Source organism: Lagopus muta, chromosome 9 (genome assembly GCF_023343835.1).
Source record: "Lagopus muta isolate bLagMut1 chromosome 9, bLagMut1 primary, whole genome shotgun sequence".
NCBI lineage: Eukaryota > Metazoa > Chordata > Aves > Galliformes > Phasianidae > Lagopus > Lagopus muta.
Genome location: NC_064441.1, coordinates 766,194 through 789,163, shown reverse-complemented (window position 1 = coordinate 789,163; position 22,970 = coordinate 766,194). Strand labels below are relative to the sequence as shown.

The 22,970-nt window shown below is 45.4% G+C and overlaps 1 protein-coding gene across 1 annotated transcript in view; it reads right to left on the bottom strand.

Annotated features, from left to right (window-relative positions):
- Positions 1-3: 3 nt before the first annotated feature.
- ARHGEF26 (Rho guanine nucleotide exchange factor 26) overlaps positions 4-22,970 on the bottom strand; it is a 38,428-nt gene continuing 15,461 nt past the window's right edge. The window contains exons 6-14 of the mRNA XM_048954286.1: positions 15,936-16,088; positions 15,335-15,464; positions 14,813-14,887; positions 13,273-13,362; positions 9,291-9,445; positions 5,322-5,531; positions 2,244-2,311; positions 1,719-1,823; positions 4-1,376 (exon numbers count right to left, since the gene is read on the bottom strand). Coding sequence (XP_048810243.1) covers positions 1,234-1,376; positions 1,719-1,823; positions 2,244-2,311; positions 5,322-5,531; positions 9,291-9,445; positions 13,273-13,362; positions 14,813-14,887; positions 15,335-15,464; positions 15,936-16,088 — 1,129 coding nt within the window. The 3' untranslated portion in view covers positions 4-1,233. The remainder of the gene's footprint in view (positions 1,377-1,718; positions 1,824-2,243; positions 2,312-5,321; positions 5,532-9,290; positions 9,446-13,272; positions 13,363-14,812; positions 14,888-15,334; positions 15,465-15,935; positions 16,089-22,970) is intronic.

Below are 22,970 nucleotides of genomic sequence, written 5' to 3'. Positions count from 1 at the left end.
AAACAGCCTGTGAGTGCAGGCATCTCAGCTCTGAACCACAGCACAGGGCTCAGGTTGTTGATGCTAGTGAGAAAAAAACACGTTCCTATGTTATGCATATGGCTGCTTTTATACAGCTTGAAATTATTTTTAGTACTAAGTATTAAAAAAAGGGGCTCAATCTTTAAAGGGCCAACCTAGCAAAGAATACTGGAAAAGCAATCGCTGCCACAAAGGCAGCCAGAGCTTGAAGAGCTTTTGGAGTGGAGACACGGGACAGAACAGCTTCTGCACTTGGCACAAACTGGATTCCAGGAAACTCTTCCTAGAGGAACAACGTAAGGCACATAAGGAGGACACTGGTAGAAGGACATCAAAGGGCTCAATCTCTGTATATTATTATTCTTAATGAAAACAAGCTCAAGTCTGATGGTCACGCTAAAAAATGTATCAGAGAATGAGACACTCCATCTTTATTTTGAAAAGCTGGTCCCTCTTGCTTGCTTTCACAATTCCTTTCTGGAGCAGCAGGAACAGAGCACGAGCTGTATGAGAAACACACAGCACAGCACCACCACACGAGCTCCGGCTGGCTCCCCTGCAGCTCATCAGCTCAGTAACTCACTGTGTCCTACAGAACATGGCTCACCCTGGGCTGCTGCTGGACAGGCAGTCCTTCATCAATTACATGCTGCTTATTGCAGCTCAGGTTAAACAAAGGTTTTGACAACACAGGGAAGTATCCCATTTGACACCTTTTCTGGTTCTGGGAATGTAATACTGCAGTTTTTAGGAGCTGGAACTCTGTTCCCCCACTGTTATGCTCCTGTTCTCCTTCCAGCTCAGTGTATGCATTTATTTGGTGAGCTTCTGGTATTCAGCCTGCTAGAGAGGGATTTTAAATTAGAAAGAAAGAAAGTGAAAATCATCAAGAAAACAGACGGAGAAAGAATACAAATAGGGATGAGGGAACCAAAGCTGAAAGGGAAATCTCATTTTAAAAACAAAGAATGGCTGATCTCCACTGCCCAGGAACCTAATTCTCATAGAAACTGCCATTACTCCAGCCAGGCATCAGTTCATAGCTCTCAAAACGCCAACCAAAAGGGCTATCTGAGTATCAGTGCTGTCGCTGTATTTAATGCATCTGTGCCTCACGTCTTCCATGCAAGAGCTGTAGTGTGTGCAGCTGTGCCTCTGCTGACAGCAGTTTAGTGCAAATCCTGCAGCACAATATGAGGATGCAGAAATCATCTACACATTGGTTTCAAGTCCCAGCAGACGCCCCATGCGCTCCATGTTCTTGTCAATGGTGGCACGACACGTGATTTCCTTGGCACACTCCATGGGAAACCACCCTCTTTCACCATCCCGCAGTCGTTCCCCTTCATACCAACCTGCAAAATGTGAACAAAGAGTGAGGAACCCTTCTCAAGGCCTTTAAAGACACCATGGCAGCACTTTTCAGCGGTGCACAAACCTGGTGCCTGACAAAGTGCCCAAGCTCTGCATTTTTAGACAACTCAATTTCACGTCTGTGGATATTTCACATGTCAAAACCACCCAGCCCGTTCCGTCCCCAAGTCTTTTCTGTGGGCTACGACAGGGACGAGATACAAGTGCTGCTTAAACAGAGGCTGTCCTTTGGAAACCTGAACCAAAAGACTCAAGTTATAATTGGAAGCTAATGAGGAAACAAACTGTCATCTGCAGCGCTGACAGGTGGTTGCACTACTCACCATCATTTACTTTTTGATAAACCAAAACAACATCAGCAACTTGAAGAGACAGCTCGTCTGACTGCTTTGCTGTGTAAGTTCTGATGATCTCTACCTGTGTCAAAGCTGTGGAAGAAAAGAAGCTGAGGTACACAATTCCTGTAACAAATCTCCTGTGAAGCTGTGTACGCCCTTAACTTAGAATGTTCTCCCAACTCCAAAAAACCAAAACCCAAAGGCAGCAGCAAGCGGCTTCCCCACCACACAACAAACTGACTGAACACACGGGACGGGGCTGCGCTCTTCTGTTAACAGACTGGAACAGCTCACCAAACACAGATGAACAAACAGAAACCACAGAGCAAAACAGAATTTGAAGAAGTGCCTGTGGGCAAGGAAGGGATGGCAACTCCACATGTACTGCAGTAACAGAGCCCAGGAAAAGCAGGGGTCTGTACAGCATCCATGTGCTGAAGGCACCACTAAGGGGCAGTGTGTTTCCAGTCCCACATCACAGTGCTCACTGCTGCTGGTAGCTGAACTTACTGGTTCTGTCTGTGCTCTGCCTGTCTCTGTCTTGTCCAAGCACTGTAATCCAGCGAGCTCTTTCACTCCTGCAAAGAGCAAAAAGAAGATGATGATTATCATATATGTAATGCACCTCATGTCTGAAGCATCTGACAAACATAATAAAGCTGTTCTAATACAAGTATCCACAGCAAGGCTTAGCAGCACAGTGTACTTAGAATGAAAAAGCAAGAGTCAGGAAAACAAGCTCTCCATGCACACACAGGGCACATTTATGTTTCCAAATGCGCTGATGTGGGAAATTTGAGAGACAACTCAAATCAGGTCCTGGGTGGAGGCCTGAACACATCACTGGGCTTTGGATTGTCCATCAGCATTTCTGAGGACAGCAGAAAGAATTATTGAGATTCTAAGCATCGTGCCACATACAACAACAAGTGCAAATTACTACAGCTGAGCTTGGAAAGGAGTAGAAGATGCAGAAAACCAGAGAGGAAAATAAAGCTAATCCTCACCCCAGGTAACCGCCAAGCTCAAAACCTACTCGCTCTAGCTTTGAATTTTGGCAAACAAGGGTGTGAATTCCATTTCAGTAAATTGGTTTTATCTCATGTTTGTTGAAGGGCTTTGCTGTCAGTACAGGTTAGAATAACATGAGGGAGCTGCAGGGCTGAAGGACTTTTGTTGCTGCCAGTGGTTTTAACTCAAAATAACGAACATCTGCCTTCCCTAGAAGCCTGATCTTTTCACAGAACATCTGAGGACTGAACTTGTTTCAACCAAAACGTGAAGGAGCATACAGTGCTTTGCATATGCTTAATTTTGTTCTTCACTTTAGAAGCATGTTACAGATTCACATTTTCTTAACACAAGAATTGCATTTTCTTTCAGACAGATGACAAAAATGGGGTAATTTCAGACTGCCTTCCAGTCCAAATATTCCGTTCTTCATACATCTGAGCAGCATTTACTTTATGGAAATACGCCCTCTGGGGTCCCCCTCTCCCCAGAATTAAATGAAAAATCCAGTCAAGAAAACACCTCTTCTATCTTTCAGCCCATCTAGGAAAGCCTCTACTTTTACATATGAACTTCTGTAGCTTTTAATGTATTTTTACAAGACTATCAGTGTTCCATGCATAAGAAGACAATCTGGAAAACAAAAATAAAAACATGCCAGCCCCAGTGGATAATGTCCTGCTAAACAACCATTCCACTACAAGGAACGCCTGCAGCAGCAGCAGCACCTGCATGTGGGAGGAGTGCCCTGAGGACGGGCGCAGGACGCAGGGTCTGAGCCAGCGCCACGCAGCCACACTGCTGTGAAACCGTCCTGCACAGCTCCTGCCCACAGCTCCTGCTTCCCCCTGGAGCCTCCGGCTGCTCCAAGTGGCAGAACGTGAGCACACAGCACCACAAATCTGAGCTGTTCAACGTGCAAAGCTGTGTTCAGTGAGCACTGCAGCCCGGCCTCAGCTGCACACTGCCTGCCTGTCCTCCTACAGCCAGGGTTTGTCTGCGACCCGTGTATGCAGTTCACAATAATCTATAAAAAGACAGCTTTCAAATCAAGTAATTATTGTCAGAATTCTTCCTCTTGATGACAATCTGCTAGACTGCTATTTATACCACAAGCCACATATAGCAAAGCAGTAACAAATCTGTAGAACAAAATGTCTTCTTAGAAGAAGACCAGACAACTAAAAATGCGCCTCATTTTTCCCCAATAAGAAAGCGTTTCCAAACAAGTCTGAATCATCTGCTTACTTTATAATGAGATCTTTAATAGATATCATTAATGATCTGTAGCTTCTTTCAGGGTTATTCTAAACTCCGAAGGCAAACCTAAAATGCAAATGTTTCCAGGCTGGGCTCCGTCTGGAGCATTCTGTGCTCTGTGCCTTCTGTCCTGCCTCCAGCTCCCACCAAACAGATGGGATCTTTCACTTTTGTAAGGCTGTGTGAAAGTTAATGGCACCACAGAGGAACGAGTGCCTCTTGGGGACTCGCACCCGAAAGAACAAGATGCTGCTTGTTGTTCTGTTCAGAAGCAGGACACCCTCCAGAACCGCTTCAGGAGAACAAGGACCACCTCTATCCCAGCACAGCTCCGCAGCTTCCCCAGGCGATGCCCAACTCCTCCTCCCAGTCACTGCTGTGCCATTCCCACTCCCACACCATCCAACCATTGTTACAACTGTGCACAAACCACAGCTGCAGGACAGCAGCACGCAGCCTTCACACCCCATGTCTGCCTGCTACCACGCCTCAGGATGAGCTGTGCTGTGCTATAAATGCCACGCTGCTCAAACAACCATTAGGATACGCTGCTTGGGAGAAACCAGCACAGAGGAAGTATCAGAGCAGTCCTGAAGGAGTCTGCAGTGAGATTTTTCAAGGCTGTCCTATAAAGACCCACAAAAAGGAAATCTTCCTGCCCAGCACACAGAAGGCAGCATTTCCCTGCCAGTCAGCTGCTGTGCTGCAGGGTGAGATGGGAGCAGTGCTGGAGAGGGCTGGAACTGAGCCCACCACTGCAGTGCTCCTCGCAGAGCGCTCGCCAGGAATGCACCCTGCTGTCTTTCAGCCCTGAGCCACCTGCAGGACAGCTGTGCATGTAAGCAGGCTGCAGAATGCATGATACATGCAGTGCTTTCAACTGCAGTGCACGAGTTGCTACTCTGGTTTCCTTTAGGCACTTGCCCTCAGGGCACAACTACAGGAAGGCTCTGTGTTCACAGGCAACTTCCAGCTCTCAGAAGAACATTTGTCAAAGAGTGTTTAAACAAATGTACTTATAGATACCTCAGCCACATTTGCAGTTCAAATGGAATTGGAATAATCTCAAGCTGGAAACACAAACATTGCGAATCCCAGCACCCAGACCCACAAAGGAACACCCAACTCCAGACCGTATCCAAGAGCTCCAGCAGCTTGTGGCCATGCCACTGCCCTGTGATGAAGAACCTGATGTGGTTGCAAGCTGCCATGAGGCCTTCCCTAAGGGAAGTGAAAAGCTACTGCAGAGAAGCTCAGAGAGGTACATGGCTTCCTCCAGTATTTTAACATTTTATTCTGCTACTTGCTGTTACTTACTGAGTTTCTGTTCCCAAAAGCAGCTCCACCTTCTCTCCTGCATGGTTACTGAGGACGGACAGCCTGAAGAGGTGAACTGGGGAGCTCTGCCGTGAGTACAGCATGGCTGAAGTGTTCTTCATGGGAGAAGAGGTCAGGTCCTCACTGTCACACTGCTGGACCACCAGCTGATCCCTTAAGGAATAATCTGTGACGTTGTAACTCTCCTCACTGCAGAACAATTAAAACAAAAACAAAAGCCACAAGTTCAGTGTCAGCTTCCACTAGGTGCCTCTGGAAGCAAATCCAGTATAGAATCTGCTTTAACCACGCTGAATGGCACGATTCTGACATTTTGTATCTTCATCTTTTCTGCACATTTCTTTCTGAAACTACCAGCTTCCCACAGCCTGCAGTGCATTGCTCCATATGCTCAACTTACTCCACTAAACCAGAAATGAGGCACAGCAATTGTGTTCTTATGCATTTCCTTTTGTACCTCCAAGTGAATCACAGACCTTCGTATTAGAATACATAAGAAAAAAATACACTTTCCTCTTCCTTGTGCCCACAGAGATATGGATAGGCAAACTGCTTCCCAATAGAGCACTATCAACCTTTAAAAAACACAGGATCATCTACTCCTTGTCCATCTGCAGGTATAAGGTGCTAAAATCTACTTTACACTGTTCTGAAACTAATGACATAGCATCATCCAACTGTGACTTCTAAAAAGAGGCAAAGAACCACAGAATCGTAAGGGCTGGAAAAGACCTCTGAGATCCTCAAGCCCAACCCCAACCCAGTGCCACCATGCCCTCCAACACTGGTAAAATTCCTTCAGCAAAGTTTAATCACTGTTAGCATTACAACTTTTGTGACAAAATAATTCCCGGCAGCTTGGAAAAAAACCATGGTTTTTGAAGCAGCTGTGAACAGCTAACATTCCCAAACAGAATTTAACCTTCAGGTGATTTCCAGTGTATGAAGTGCAGCTGCATTCCACTGTCAAGATAAACCTCAGAAGCTGACAAGCCATCGAGCGCTGAAAGCAGACGAGATTTGAGGGGTTTTCTTAGAGGGTCACAAAAAGCAGAATTTTCAATAAATGTGAACTCAGACTCAAATACAAACCTGCAGTCTTGTGCAGCACTCAGGATGCTGCAGGTAAGTTTTCTGAACACTCAGTAAGGCGGTTTTACTTCAGCTGTATGTAGCAAAGCTTCATTAATTGTGAGGTTCTCCTGAACTCACAGGATGCAGAGCTAGCTCACTGACAGCTCTGGGTATCAGTAACTGAGGGACACAAAGCAGATCTCTGTGGTCCCAGGAGGGCATACTGAAAAAAGGAGGTATCTGACTATGGGTAGAGTTGTAGGCCAGCCGTGTCCTGTTTTTAGCAAAGCACTGTTACAGTGTAAGCTTACAAATCCCCCAGAAGAGAATCGCCTCTGCTGGTCAACCTCCCCCCCAGGGGCATTTGTGAAGTGACCACTCTTCTGAGGAAGCTCCGTGTGCCTGACAGCAGACAAATCCACATCCACAGCCTGCAGTTACACTCATGAGCTGTGCAGGAGAGATGTAAGCACGGTCCTTCTTATCCATCCGTGTTAGGGGTATAGAAGGGGAAGAAAGATGAAAACTCATTATGATAGAAATGCATACAAACATGGCAGTATTGTGCACGAAGTAAATATCCTCCATCCCAGCAAGGCACTGGTGTCACCATGCTCTGTGGAACATGGAAGAATTTCTTCACTAGCTCAGAGAAAGCCATTTCCCAGATATGGCACCGGTAAGAAGAGCCACTGTGCAGTCCATGTGCATCTCAGGGCAGACTGAAAGAACTCAAGATGTGAACTACACTGCCTGCTATTCTGCTACTCACTGTGTTGCAGTATTACCTTCAAATCCAATGTCAACGCACACCGTTGGTTTAAGGGACCCTGTAATGGGAGTCATGGCCACAGCAGTGGCAATTTGCAGTTCAGCAATGAAGTTGAGGAGAAAAAAGAAAAACAGAGCTGAGCAGTACGGAAATGCATGCTTTGTTCTCCAGAATCAACGTGACAGGTCCACATCACTCACACGTCCCTTCTGTGCTTTTCTCAATGGTACTGAGTATCACTCAGCCACTGTTTGCCTGACCTGGTCAAAGTGTGGTGGAACAACTGCCTGTGCTGGTGCTTCGATTTCAAACAAAAGGTCAGACTGTAGCTCAGCAACCATTAATAAAGCATCATTAGATTTAAGGACAAGAACCCCGGTGCATCCTAAGTACACCCCAACACACTCTTTGTATTTGCTCAGCTAAAATGTACTACTTCTCATCACAAAAAGGCTTCTGGAGTGCTAGTTCCCTTGGTATTCAAGGTGCAGTTCATCCAATGACAATTCTGACACGTGCAAACTGTTTCTAAAATGCAGATGGGCAGAACGCAGCCGTATCTCACTGGGCAGGCAGCTCCTCACACTGCCACTGGGCACGGCCACCACCACAGTGCTGTGGGAAGAGGAGCTCTGGGCCATCCCAGCACGCACAAGTTTCTGCATATATGGCAAACTGCTCACCCAGGACAGCTGAACTGTGGGGAAAGGATGAAGCAGCATGATTGCAGCACTAAGTAATTAGTATTTTTAGCACAGTAGAGTGATTTGGTTGTGCAACGACAATCTTTTGAGAAAGCAATTGCTGCAGTAGAAATACAAATATCTGAACTCGGCTAGCAACAAATATTTCTGTCCACTGCTGCAGTGTCCATGGTAACACTGGGGGAAGGAGAGCAGCTCACCAAAGCTCAAACATTATTAATGACCAGATTCACTCGGGTAAGTGCATGCTTCATGCCCAGAGGACTGGGAGGTTCACACACAAACTCTCTTCAATTCTGGTGTGCTCAGGGGGTGTTGTTCAATTGACCAGATCAAGCTGATTGTTAAGTTTGCTTTAATTTTGGTTTCTGGGCCCATTCAGGACGTTTCGATTCCAGCAGCTGGAAGACATCATAAATCAAAAGCCCCAAAGATTTAATAAGATGCATTGTTATAAAAACCTGCGTTATAATCTGGACAACCAGCCAATAAACAAGATAACAACACAGATAATAAACTCATCATCGTTTTCCTAACTCAGACATTTACTTAGCTACCAACACAGCCACACAACAACAGCAGGCCTGTGAGAAAAACACAGCTTAAGAAATGAGAGAGGGCTCTGGTGAGCAGCCAGAGGTGGAACAAGGGGCCTTGGAGGGAAGGTTCCAGCACTGAATCTCAGGGTCACGGTCAGCATTAAGAGCTGGGGACAACTCCACTGATTTTCCTCCTCACTTGCACAGCGGTGTTTTGAGTTCAATACATTTTCCTCCATTTTGGAATATTCACATTTTCTTCGCAAATTTTATATTCTAACTCACTCCTCCTAAGTTCTGATTAAAATTATGATTTGAAGTTTCACAGAACAGCATCTCTTACAAACAGCTGGAATTTGGCTCAACTGATCAATGCAAATCCAAAATCATCCTTCCAAAAAGTTTTCAGCCTCAGGAAGGTTTGTCTATCAAGTATTATTTAACAGCAACATCAGGGGATGCAAATTCCATTAGATTATTCCAAGTCTCCCCTCAAATCCAGTGATAAAAGTTTAACTGGGGACCACTGGAAGCATCTTCCCGTAAACCTGTCTCAAAGTAATTCCTGTAACTGTATAAACAGCTTCACAAATTTTGACTAATTAACACGTTTAATCCACATTTTGTACCAGGCCCCTTCAAACCTCATTCAGTTTTCCAATTAGCAAATGGCTAGAAAACACAGAGCAATTCTGTGCATGCAATCACGTTTGCCCTTCCCACGGCAGGAAATGCTGGTTTCATTTCCCTTGGGATGAGGCACACAGCAGTCACAACAACTCACAACACAGCTTCATGCTGGATGGCCTCTCTGTGCCACAAGAGCCGAACACGGATTTTGTATTGGTGAAGCTCTTACCTCTTCTTCTTGGTGATGATGAGGACATCATTGAAGAGGAAGAAGTACACCTGCTGTTTAGAAGTCCTTTTAGAGAAAAGTCCCGTGTCTTCTACATAGGCTGTTAACTCTCCCCTTTTCACTAACCATCGTGAAGAAGAAACCAATGGAAATGGCTAAAAATCAAGAAAATAACATTTTAATATTCTAAAAATAGGTTTTTTTCCCCCTCCTTTTTTTAAGATCAGGAAACAAATATTCAGAAAAAAACCCACTTGAATAAACTCAAAGTGCAGAGATGAGGAGTACAAGTTTTAAAGTATCCACAAGTAAGAGCCTGCAAATGCTTGAAAATTCTCATATTCCTAACCTAATTGCTCACCCATGATCAAAATGAGCTCCCGACCACTCACACTTCGGGGTGGAAATGATGCCCTAAGGAGAGGAAAACTGCTTGTCTGGTGCTGGCAGCAGCCCATTCCCTCAGGAGCACATGGAGATGGATGGGACACAATCAGGGCTGGCTGTCCCCGACTGCTGGCAGGAGCTGGGCTGCCCATGGCGCTCAGCTCCTCACGGTGCTGAGGGCTGCTCCAGCAGGGTGCTGCTTCTGCCCCTTGACGAGCCCAGCAGTGTAGCTGGTTCCCTTGAAACCATTACACATCATTACAGATTAAGGAAACCTCCAACTTTTTTAGTTTTGCCTCAGACTGATTTGTATCTTCACACATCCAGAAGAGACCACAGTAATTGCTCACCTGGATTTGGTCCTCCATGCAGCCATCCACTGGAGCACCACTTGTGCTATACTGCAGATGTACAGCAGTGATATATGATAAATATATGTATAACCTGCCATTATTTCAGTGAGTACTTTCTTAGAAAGGGCAGACAGGCACTGGCACAGGCTGCCCTGGGCAGTGGTGCAGTGACCATCCTGATGGTGTTTAAGGAAGGGCAGATGTGGTTCTTGGGGACACGGCTGGGGCAGTACTGGGATACATGGGTGGCTGGACTGGATGATCGTAAGAAATCTTCTCCAAGCCTGGTGATTCTGTGATTCCATATTCTCCAATTTGAAAATGCAGGATTTGATTTGAACCCATTCTTCCTAAGTAGATTTTTACCCCAGTCTCCATCTCTGTTAGTGAGTCAGACAACCTTATTAGAAATCTCTGTCATTTTGAGTTCATTCACTGACACTGCTGCTCATCTCACATCTGTGGCTAACATCAATCCAACTTATAAAGTGACAGTCCTTGGAGAAAGCGACAGAAACACCTCAGTTAACCACACAGCTTACAAGGGCTCAATTTAGCTCACTACTCTGATATGGCAATGCAAAGAGCTGCCAAATTTCATCTCTGTAATCTAAGTAATTTCTAAGTTGTGATGATAATAAATGTGAAACATCAGACCAGAGGTTACACCACCTCCTAGGGGACTTCACAAAATCAAAAGGCTGGGCTGTGGGTCCAGAAATGACAGAGCAGTTTGGTTCTTGGACTCAAGCTTTTGCAGAAAATTCCTTTCCTGGCACTAAAACCCCCCAAAAACCCCACATCTGAATCTTCATTAAAAATACAGAGCCTACAGATGAGCCACGTACAGAAGTGATGTAGATTTTAACAGCTTCTCTTGTACTCCCATGTAATGCTCTACAATCACAGCAAAGAAAATAAGAATTACAAAATGCATACAAAATGTATGAGAAAAGAACAAATAGTTTACCTGATCTATGATGGTTATGGAATAGAACCATCACGACTGTTCTTCAGATAAAGCTATTTTAAAGATTTCTAGAGCATGAACTAAAAAGCTCTCTAATCTCTATTTCAAATGAGTTCATCAGATCTTCCTAGTCAACTGTATTCCAGAGGCATCTTGTGCTTACTTTAATATTAATTTTCCCTTAATTGACAAAAGATGTGTACATCATCTGCTCTCTGTGTAAAGTAAGCCATCAGAACTTAACATGTATTGAAACTTGGCCAAAACAATCCAGCAAGCATTCCAGCTGGCACTGCTCAAACAGAAGGAGTGTAAACCACTAAGTGGTCGTATTAACAGGCGTGGAGGGAAAAAGTATTGCATAAAGAATACAGAAAAAGAAAATAAAGTTCTATTATTGTCATGAAATCACTGAGAGCTGCCAGTCCCAGCATGCCCACTGCAAGGATCACACGGGGCCTGTTCCTGCTGCAAGGTCAGATCCATGTCCTGATCCCCTGCCAACAGAAAAATAACGGGCACTGAAGATCTGCTGGGTGCTTCTGTGGGTCAGAAAACTGGGAAGGAACGTGGGAAGCCAATCACCCAAAGTTGTCAAACTATTTAAAACTCTATTTTAGATTATCCAAATACCTGAGGCTGTTATCACCAGTGTTAGCAGATGCTGTGATGTCACTCAGGAGACGTTTCCCTTTTTCTTGTTACATAAATGTTATTAGTATGTAAATAGAAATACTGCAGACAATGTGAGAAATACCTTTTTGGAGATAGGATTTACTCAGAACAAGACTGACCACCTGAAGACATAAATCCATACTTCACATCTGATGACAAATACCAACCAAAACCTTCTCTCAAAACTATACTGGTTATGTAGTGAGACACAAATCACAGAAATGGTACTTTAACAGTGAATGAACAACGAATTTAACAAAGTAGGCTCAATGTACTTCAAGAGGTTTTTTGTACGTAGAACAAAACCCCACCAACTGTTGTTATTTCTGGTACAGATTTCACCCTACTGCAATCTGGATGTTCCAATAGTGTTAGGACCCTTTCTTGGGCTAACAGCCGCTGGTTGGTGCAGCTCCTGGGTGAAATCTCCTGGTGTCAGTACAGCAGTGCTGTCAGTACAGACGCAGCAGCCGCCTGCGTGGCGCATCAGTGAGCAGCAGGGCAGGCACAAGGGCAGCTCACACACCTGCTCTGCAGCATTAACTCCCACCTCGACAGAAACGGGGTGCTGAACTTTACCCCTCATTCTCAGAGCTGGGGTGCTAAAACTCAACCAAGGAATTGTTTTATTTCAGCTGCAGTAGATAAACAGGTGTCCCTTTCTGCTGCTGAACTGATGTGGAGAGCAAGTAACACTTCATCAAACAGGTATTAAAAAACCCTTTTTGCTGTAACATATGCTGACTCACTCTTATTAGAGAGATGTTTTTTTCCTCAGCTGAAGTCTGAAACCTATGCAAAATTTCAGAGCTGCCCACAGTTCACGGCAGTGCCCACCCATGTGTAAGGAAAGGCATCAGAAGTCATTCACACACTGCCTCACAATGTGCTCAAGAGAGAAATGCAATTGCTTTGCCATGCAATGCTTCCCCCCAGAAATGTTTCCTTTTCTCAGATCAGTCAATTCATGTTATATAGCTATACAGGTTCCATGACACGGCTGCCACTGCAGCAGAGAACTGTGATGCTTCTCAGAAATGATGCTGAGCATTTCTCTGATTTTCTTTATGTGAGAGAAAAGACAGAGAAAGTTAACTCAAAACCTGACAGTCCTCAAGAAAACCAGTGATGAGAAGGACACAGGCAGAGCAAAGCATGGCACCATGCAGTACTTGTGACAAAACCGTCTTGCACATCTTTGTAAAAGACATGAAACAGTGTAATGTCATATTAGGCACTCCACCAGGGACAGGCTTTCATCCACACAGGGATGACCAAAGCCTGGGCATACATTCTTCGGTAATTAATGCTACTTTATTCTTAAAAAAAGAAGTTCTTCTACTCTATTTCCCTAAAAAGTCTCACCTCAAAGCTTAACAGACCTTGCTAAAGGTGCAGCAGTCCTCAGTTACTCAAGTTTCCAGAGCTTCAGCTACCTCAGAATATGAATTTGTCTTCCCATTAACTGAGAAGTCACGTCAGAACTACAGCCTGCCCTAATTTACTTTGTGCATTTGGTAATGAAGCTACCAAAACGTAACAGGCAGTCAAAGCTCCTCCTGTGCTAAATGATTCTGGTTCCTTGATTTAATCATACCTTGATTTTAAATTCCAGCTGGGAGTTAATCGTGTACATCATTTCTGTCCTTTCCATTTTCCGAGCACCTTCATTGCACAAACGCACCAACTGAAAAACAAGACATCTGCTGAGCGCGTTTCACGTCCTCACAATCTGTAATACCAGTAACTCTTGTTCCTTGATCCAACACACTTCTGTGGAAGCATTTACAAAGGATCTGACATTTTCACGATGCTTTCAAGATCCGAACGAATGCACCAGAGTGACCTGGTCAGAGCTGAGAGCTGGTTCTGCTCTGGGAGCAGACTGGACGACCTCCTGAGGCCCCTCTCAACCCACACCACTCCACGATGCTATGATTACTATTTCTTCTTCAGCACAGCCCTCATGGTACAAAGCTACAGCCAGAAGACCTGACTGAGAAGGGTTACACTCACTGATCTACATGAGCACCCAGCCCCACAGAACCCATCCTTCCAGCCTGACAATCCGTGCTGCACACTGACGGCTATCACACGCATGCAGCTCCTTCATAGAAGGAAGTCCCAATACAAATACTGCAGTGCCACCTTGTTGAACTCAGGCAAACTGTTCTAGGGGCTGGCAGCCCTGCCCACAGTAGGGGCACTGAAACTAGATGGTCTTTAAGGTCCTTTTCAACCTTGGCCTTTCTATGATTCTATGAAACTTCCCCAGGGACGGCTTCACTGCAGCTGACATTCAGGACAATCTCAAAGCACACACCACAGCCCTGCTGAAGCCTGCACACCAGGGAAGAGGCATGCACCCACAGGTGCAGTCAGAAGGGCATCCAATCACGTTCCCTTTAACTCCACAAATACCATGCAGGATTTCCTTCAGTTAATGAGCCTTTTCTTCTTTTAGAAATCACTTTACAAATCATTTACTGCTCCTATGGAAAAAGTAATTGTGTTGGCAACAGTACAGTGTTCCTGAGTTTAGGATATTTTCCTAAGTAAGAGAAAGACAATAATTTAGCCAAGAGAAAGGCCACTATGGCCTGATTTTAATGAAGACAATTTAGAGCTTTTATGTCCTTCGCTGCTCTCCCTTACACAGGAATACTCAAGGCCCAAAGCAATACGTAGGCCTGAAAGGTTATTTTTAAGCAATGTCAATAATCACATTTAATGACAGTCTGTGATGCGCTATGGCTTCTGAAACAGATCTTGCAGGCAAAAAATAGCTCTGAAATTCTTAATTTTCTTTTCATACCACAATGCCCTGCTTGACAGTCTTCTATTTCCAGAATATGCCTATCTGCAGCTATCTAGAACATGTATACACATATTTTAAACAGATGAATTGGAATTTCTCACTAATTAAAAATAATAATAATCAGCTTGCTTAGTTTCACATAAAACAAACTGTAATTTGTTGTAAGTGCTGTCAAAATCTCCAACCAATATGCATGGAAATGGACTTGCACTCTTCTACCTTTGATTCTTGGCAAACAACTGACAGCAGCAGACACCCTCAGCGTGCAGTAAAAGCAGACAGGCTTAAGCACAGACTTTTTCTGCACTACAGGACATACCTTGCTCACTTCCTTCAGAGCCTGCTTGCAGTTCTCATATTTCGGTGAATCTTTAGGAGTTTTCTGACAAATAGTCTGAAAAAAAACATCCATTACTGCACAGAACTAAAAAGCACAGACTGTAACAAATACAGAAATTTACATACACATTAATGGTAATCAGAGAGCTGAAGAACCAGCTGTGAACTTACAGATAAATGAGAGAACACTATGGACTTACAGATAAATGAAATGACGCTAAGTGATTGATTTTAATCCTAACAGTTTGTGTAGCTTCTGTGCCAAGTTATTCCTCCTCGGTTTCAGAATCAATTCTACTATAGAACCTTTCTGATTGGACTTCTAAATATTTGTTTGACTGCATAACCAAATAAATGCTACTGCACGTCATGCTAAGCAGCCTTGTTGGTACTTAGAGCCCTGTGCCTCGTACAAGCAATGGGATCAGCCAGGAATCGAACATAAAGGAGAGCTAACATTAAGAGAACACATAAAGGAAAAAAAGAAAAGCAACATTCTCACATCCATCAGCAATGGAAGACGAGTAACTCTCTGCATAGGGAGAATGAGGAAGGAGATCATCGGTAAATTCCTGCAGTCTTCATGGGACTCAATGCGTGACAACACCTCTTTAAATGCTGGATTTGTAGCTCTGGTGAGGAAAAGGGAGGGGAACTTAACAGTGTTTTACCCAGGAATTGTGAAAGTTGGCAGATTTCAGAAATAGGGGAGATGCAGTTTGAAAGATTTGTATCACAGCCTTCAGTGTTATTTGCTTAGATATGCATGACCAGTACTGACATTCAGAGAGCTCATTTTCTCCCACAGGAGAACATGAGTGCAAACAGACTCACAGGTAACAGAAGCAAAGCACAGCTTTGGTAAATTCACAAACCTGCACTTACCAGCAAACAGGCAATGTGACACACAGCCACAACCAGGACTGCACCATGCAGCCCGGCGCGTTTCCACCCCCAGGGACTTCAAAGGCCCTTCAGCAGGAAGGAACACCAAGCATGTGAGGACATGCTGTGAGCCCCAGGCCTCGCACCAAGCACCACAGCCTTTGCCTCCTACTATGAAGGGAGTGATTTTGCAATCATATTTTAAAATTAGCTCTTACAGCAATTTCTGAAGCGTTCGCTGCTGATAGACTTCATTAGTGCAGTATTTTACATAAGGATCAAACGTGGAGGAAGAATGCTTTTCCACAATATCACTAATATCGTCAATGAAGATGTTGTTCTGATGCCTTGCTTCAAGCTCTTTGAAGAACCTGTGAAAAAAGGAAAGAAACCACTCATTTTACAAAAGCAACAGCAACTTCCTTGCAGCATTTTACACTTCAACTGACACAACCCGTGGCTTTTATAACCTAATGACAATTTGAATAGTTTGTGCAAGGGTGAGGTCATCCCTCCTTCTGGCAGAGCAGCGTGGGAAGCCTTTCGCGGATGTCGGGGCGGTGGGTGTCAGCTGGCACAGCTCCCCCAGCACCACCCCCCAGCTGCTGCCAAAACCAGCCAGGCCCACACAGTGTGGTTGGACGGGAATTTCCAGAAAGGGGGTTGAAAAAGAGATGGAACAACTTCAAGCACAGCATTAAATCACCATTTCCTCCTGTAATAAGGGAAGTACAATACCAGAATAAGTCCAAGTAAATAGAGTGTGAACTGCTAAACGAATCACAAAGACAGCTCACTGTACCTGACTGTCTTATCTGCTTCAGTCTACCATTAACCCCAAACACAGGATGGAAACAAAGAGGAAACAAAGCAAACTCTTCTTCCCTGCTGCTCATCCTCTATTCCAAGTCAGAGCCGCTTTGACCTCTAAGAGCTTTTCACTCCTTCTTGCCCTTGTAATTTTATAAAAAACCAAATGCCTTCATTTCAACAATGCTCATTAGAAATATTTTGACCTTTTGGGGTATAAGGGCTCAAATGAATTGGTATTAGAGCTATTGCAGGTCATTAGAGCCATCTGACATCAGTGCAATGCAAAAAAAAAAACATCTAGAAGTTACTGAAAATCCCTCTGGTATTTTTTCTGCCTGCAAGTGTTACAACCAGGTAATCTGCCAGGATAAACCAGTTAACTAAAAAACTGACTTGGAGCACAGCAAAGTAGCACAAATACTTGAAACACATGGCCCGTATCAAGCTAAAGCACTGGGAAGTCTAGTTTTGTTTTGTTTTGGCCCATTATCCTATTTTCTCATTACTAACCACTGGCTTTTCAAAGCCTGTCACCCTGAGGCATCTCATTTCGGTGCCCCAGCGCTCTGCACTGCTTGTTTTACAGATGTAAGGACTAGAGAGGAGGACAAAGAGAAGCTCATTATGCAGGTGTGTTAACAGAGGCTCACAGAAATGAACACACTTTGCTGTCTGACTGATGATGGCCACGCTCAGACTGCAGCCACACAGCCAGACGGAGCGCCTTGGGTTGGCTGCTTAGTTTGACAGCTCTGACTGCACACTACCTGCAGCTTCAACCAGCTGCTGGCATTTAATGAATACCAGGACACTGCTCACAAACAGATGTAGTACATCCACCACTGCTTACCGCTTTCTCCTCCCTTTCCCCCAGAGTGCTGCAGCAGTATCATTCATAGCGTTGCCAATTTTGGAAGGCGCAGTCCTCCAGACTTCTATTCTCCAACCACCTCATTTCAAACCATGAGCTATTTCACACTGCCACTGGGTCACCTACGAGCTCTTGCACAGACAGCAGTGCTGGCACAGCACGCCCAGCTGCAGCAAACTCTGCCAGCCAGCAGAACCACAGCAGGCAGCTCCGAGCTGCTGACCACAACTGCAGAGGACCGGAATTCATTTCCACTCCTCTCAGACCCACTGATGGCTGGGAGAAGCTCAGTGCCCTGCCAGCTAAGAGCCCTTCTCCCTGCTCCACGTTACGGCACGCCGAGCCAGCGTTTGATCGTGCTGCGCTGGAACTGACGCTCGTAAAGCTGCTCTCGTGCTTCACCAATGACACCAACAGACACAGCCATTCTAGGAACCAGTACAAATCCTGCTTAGTAGGAGATACCTTAAAAAAAAAGAAAAAAAGGAAAAAAGGGACAGAAAAAGCACTCCCACATCTCATCACCCTCAGAACGCACGGAAAGAAACATGACTGCTGGAAATCACACGCTGCAGTTGGACTCAAAGTCACCTGCCCAGCAGCCACAGTGCAACCAACAAACAGGCACGTCCCAACTCACTTCTACTTAAAATTCTCAGACAGACTCTGTTGTGAGGATCACAACTGACTCACTCAGTGCCAACTTAACCAGCTACAAATTAGCTGCACTCTGCCCTGTGACTGTTTTCTCTTAGCAGCAGGAGGACCTAATAAAGCATTTATTTCCAGAGCTTAAAGCTAGTTCCACCAAAGTGAAAGTCAAACAGCACCCTGACAGAGAAACTGATTTCCTCTGCCCTGCCCCGTGCTGTTTCAGAGAAATGTCCCATCCAAAATACCCTGAAACTCTTCCTCTCCTAAAGGCTGTGTGCCAGACCCAGCAATACAGATGTCATTAATTTCCTGTTTGTTCCCTCTTCCATCTCGGGAAGGAGAAACACTGCAGTACACAGCAGCACCAGGGCTGTCCCAGCCCTATTGCAAGTTTCCCTTTGCAGTTGTGGAGCCTTGTGTGAAGGTTCTCCCTCTAAGCACATCATTAGTAACCTGTCCATCATCAAGTGGAACAACATGCCAGGATTTGCTCAGGCAGTTTTCTTAAGCTAATTCTGCCTCTTAACTGGCACTGCTTTGATCTCTACCTGACACACACAGCTTCCTGCCAAGCCTGGGCTAAGCCAGCTGAGCACAGCAGTGTCAGCACAATGTTATGCTGCAGGACTCAGCAATGGCTCCCTTACCAGCACCAAGTTCCCATCGATCCCAGCACAAGTGCTACTTAAAGGGATGCAATGAACAAATCAACCAAGTAAAAGGTGGTGACATCAATTATTTTGCTCAGTCTTCCTTTTCAATGTTTGCTCTCTCTTCACCCCTAAGCAAAGATAATAAGCAAGATGGATTTACATTTTTACCAGCGCTGCCTTATTGCCGGTTATGTCAAAATTAGGCTGCGCTGGATTAAAATTGTCATTGGCCATGAGCTTCTAACCAGGCAGGCTATAGAGGAGTTAGAAAACTGATTATATCAAAACTACTATCCAGGAGCCAAAGCATCCCCCACCATCAAGCCCACTCTGCACATGGAAATGAACTGTGATCTGCCCTGCCGATTATTCAAGTTACTATTATAAATGTTATGAAGTTATAACAACCTGTATTTCTGGCACAGGGATTAAAATGCACATTTAGCTTCACAGTGCTTTTGGTGCTGTCCAACCCCTACAACTCTGTGGTTCTGTGATCTTTTTGTGAAGCCTACTGCCCACAGCAGCGAAGCTGTTCCCATCTAACACCCTTGATTTGCTACACACCCAAATGAGTGAGCGCATCAAGCTAAGGCCTGGGAGCACAGAGGAGAGGGACCAGGAACCAGGCTGCCCTGCAGCAAGCAGTGTGATGGGAGAAAGCCTGCTGTGCTGCCACAGCCCCGTGTTGGTGATGTTACACACCTGCTAGGAAAGCTTCCATCTCAGGGATTCACAGACCTGTGAAGACTGTATAGCTTTAAAATCTCATCTTAAAATAGCACACTGACCCAATGATACAGGAGAGGAGCCAAAGGAACACACATACCTCCTCCTGCTAAACACAACCATTTCCAGGCAACGTACAATGTGGAGCCTTCCCAAAGCTGTGTGCTGCCCCTGCACACAGAGGGGCTGGCAGCGCTCACTGCCCTCACCAGCAGCCTCTGCTCAGTCCCACCAGGACTGCCTGCTGCTGCTCTCCTTGCAGCCTTGCCACAAGGAAAGCACAGATTAAAAAGTCCGAATAACCGCTTGTATGGGAACTGCTGAGTCCTGGCCCGAACCACTGATGGAGCACCTGGGGAATGGACCAGGTCAGCCCTGGGAGCTCAGGTGAAGGCAATTCAGCTGTGGGACCAGAAGGGGTGGAGCCTGGCTGCACAGCTCTTGGACCCCTTCGAAGGGCTGACTGCCTCTGGGGAAGGAGCTCTTTCTGGAGATCCACCCCTCTGATCTTAGAATCTTTTAATATGGGTGAGCAATCTTCCTCCCTTCCCTTACAGCGCTTTTCTATCATGCTGGTCCTTCCATCATCACACCTTTGTTGTAATGCCTTTCCCACTGTACTGATCTAATTGCTGCTGAACATCCATGAGCTGTACTATCAAAAATACGCAGATGAATCTGGTTTTCCTCTTTTACACTTCCTGCAGCAACAATAAAGCTGAAAAGCGGTGCAAGGGCTGTAACCAGAACAAACCAGCACCAAAGCAGAGGCTCCATGCAGGTCAGAGCTTCAGCTGAACGGCACCATAGGAGTGGCTGCACAGCCCCTCTGCTATGCAGCTGCTGGCTCCAGCTGCACAGCGTTAAACTGCAAGTGCCACTGCTCTGCACAGCAACTGTCCTCAAACACAAACACACACATAACTCCCTGCACAGCTCAGGCCGCAGAAGAAGAGCCAGAGGTTGCAGGAATTCAGCTCGGAACGCTGCTGCTGGCAGCGCTTTGTTAAACTGAGAACACATTCATACAACGTAGCAACGGGTTTCAGCACAAATAAGTGTTACAGCAGATGGGAGCTTTATGGCACAGCTCTGGCGATACCAGCAGCTGCAGCAAATGCAAACCACCACCAAGTGGAAACCCCAGCACCGACAGCGCCGGTCCCAAAGCACAACCATGGCTGCAGGACTCCTGGCTGTGCTCCTCACAGGGCCGTCACCTGCAGCATGCTTTACATCCCAGCTCCCATCAGTATTTCAGCTCAGAACAAGGTATTTCTATCTGAAGCCCAAACTATCCTAACTCACTGGCATAGGGAAGATTTGGGGTTTGGATGTTTCTTTTTTTCTTTCAATGAAAAGCAGCTGGGGTTTATGTTAAAAACAATCATTAACAGAGACTCAGGTAAAGAAAGAAAGATTCCTATGCTGAGAGGCACAGCTGGGAAAAGAATGATTTGTTGTAATTTTATATATATACATGTATGTAGGTATACATGCGTGTGCAAACATTTCTAACCACCTAAAAAAGCATTCTCTTTCAAATTCTGTTCACCAACCAACCTAAGGAAACTGTGATTCCATTCAGAATCGTAACTCAGGAATATGACTCCCTCAACAGTGAACCTCTAGTCCCACCTCAAACAAGGAAGCTGACTTCTCAAAGAAGAATCATCAGCTCAGGAATCCGAGTTCCAGTTGGGTATTATTCTTCAATTTATGCCAGTGCTGCACATCAACTGCAGACAAACAAGGTCAGGTCGGCCCAGGGAGTTTTCTCAGCTGCTGAAAGAACTCTCCAAACAAATAATCCCTTAACAGCAGAGCTGAAGAGCTCAGCAACTAGTGCTGATGTCCAAACAAACCAAAGGAGGAAAGCTGATGGAACACCAAAATAAACTCACTGCCCCAAGTCATGAGTGTGATACAAATGCCTGAACGTGTTCTGTCAGCACCTAAAATTTAGAGAAAAAGTGGTATTTGGACTCACAGCTCTTCAGTGCACTCCCTGGGCTCCCTGGAGCCTCCTGACAATCAAAATTGGCCCCATCAGCAATAAAACATTAAAAAAAAGAAAAAAAGGCAGAAATCACAGAGTAAACTCAGCAGTGCTCCACACATTGAGGACCAGAGCCTCACACTGAGCCCAGGGATCAGCAGCACCAGCTGTGGGTCAGTGGTGCCTGCACCCACCTGCACACAGGTATCTCACAGCACTCAGATCCTGCAGGAGGGTTTTAATTCCTCGTTTACCTTTCTCTGTCCGCTGTACACAGCGCTGCCACTCAGGCTTACTGAAAAGGGAGACATTTATCCACCTCAAAGCCTCCAGCACAAGCAGCCTTCCTTACAGGAACAGAAAAATGCTCCCCAAACACCCTGCAGTGTCACTGAGCCACCTGGGAACCATGCTCAGTGGTACCAGCTTCCTTCACAGCTGGCTACAGCAACAACTGTGATAAATCCAGCACTGAGACTGTCAGGCCACGTGGGAGCAGAGGATGCTACTGACTGTTACACACTGGTACTGGGAAATCCAACCAGTCAGCTGCAGCCCGTGAACAGATCGCTTTCATACAGCTCACCTCAATCACCTGGGGTCTTCTCACAGTCCTTCAATTGCTCTTGTTATTATTATTACCATTATTGTTGTACTTGGCTATTTTTTTTTTCGTGTTTGACCTCTCAAATAAATTAAGTAACAAAACTCTGCCTTCTCTAACAGTAGTGCTTCTAATGACTGTCAACTGACCCAATGCAGGCATGTCCTCAATGAACACTGACACCACATTATCCCAAGTAGAAAGATTAAGGTTTGCCATACGTAAGGATATTGGAAAAAGATGAAGCATCAATCTTAACTTACAGAAGAAGGAATTATAAAAAGCTTATCTGGATCTGAGGATATATTCACACATTAGAATTTAATTTAGGTACTCAGATAAGATGCTGAGCTACCTCACAACCCACACAGTTTTCTCTACTGAAGTCAACATGCAGAGTCAACAGTCTGAATTTGTCCTGCTAAGTTCTGTCTGTGCCTTCCTCTGCTAATGCTCTGCATACCCATAAGCCCTTTGCTGCCCCAGTGGCAGAGCAAGAAACACACCAAAACTCTCCACCTGCTGTAAAGCCGTGGGTTTGACCTTCAGAGCAACTGTTGCTCAATGTTTCCCTCACTGCTCCCTGAGCTCCTCCTTCCCAGGAGCCCCCTGGGAACCTGACCTCCCTGCACCCTGCATTGAGGTTCTGACTGCTAACACGGACTGCACAGCATTCTCACACTACACAAGCTTTTAGTTCCAAATAAGCTGAGCCACGGCACGCCCAGCAGGTTACATCTCAGCATAACAGCCCTCTCTGAGCCTGGATGCAACTCGTGTGATTTTGTGCCCTACCAGCTCGGAGCAATCACACTGCATACACAGCAAATGCACCATTAAGGAGTTAGGATGTTTTAACAAACACACACCACGTATGCTGCATGCACAGTTCAGACCAACTCTTCTCTGTTAGGAGCACCCCAGTGACCT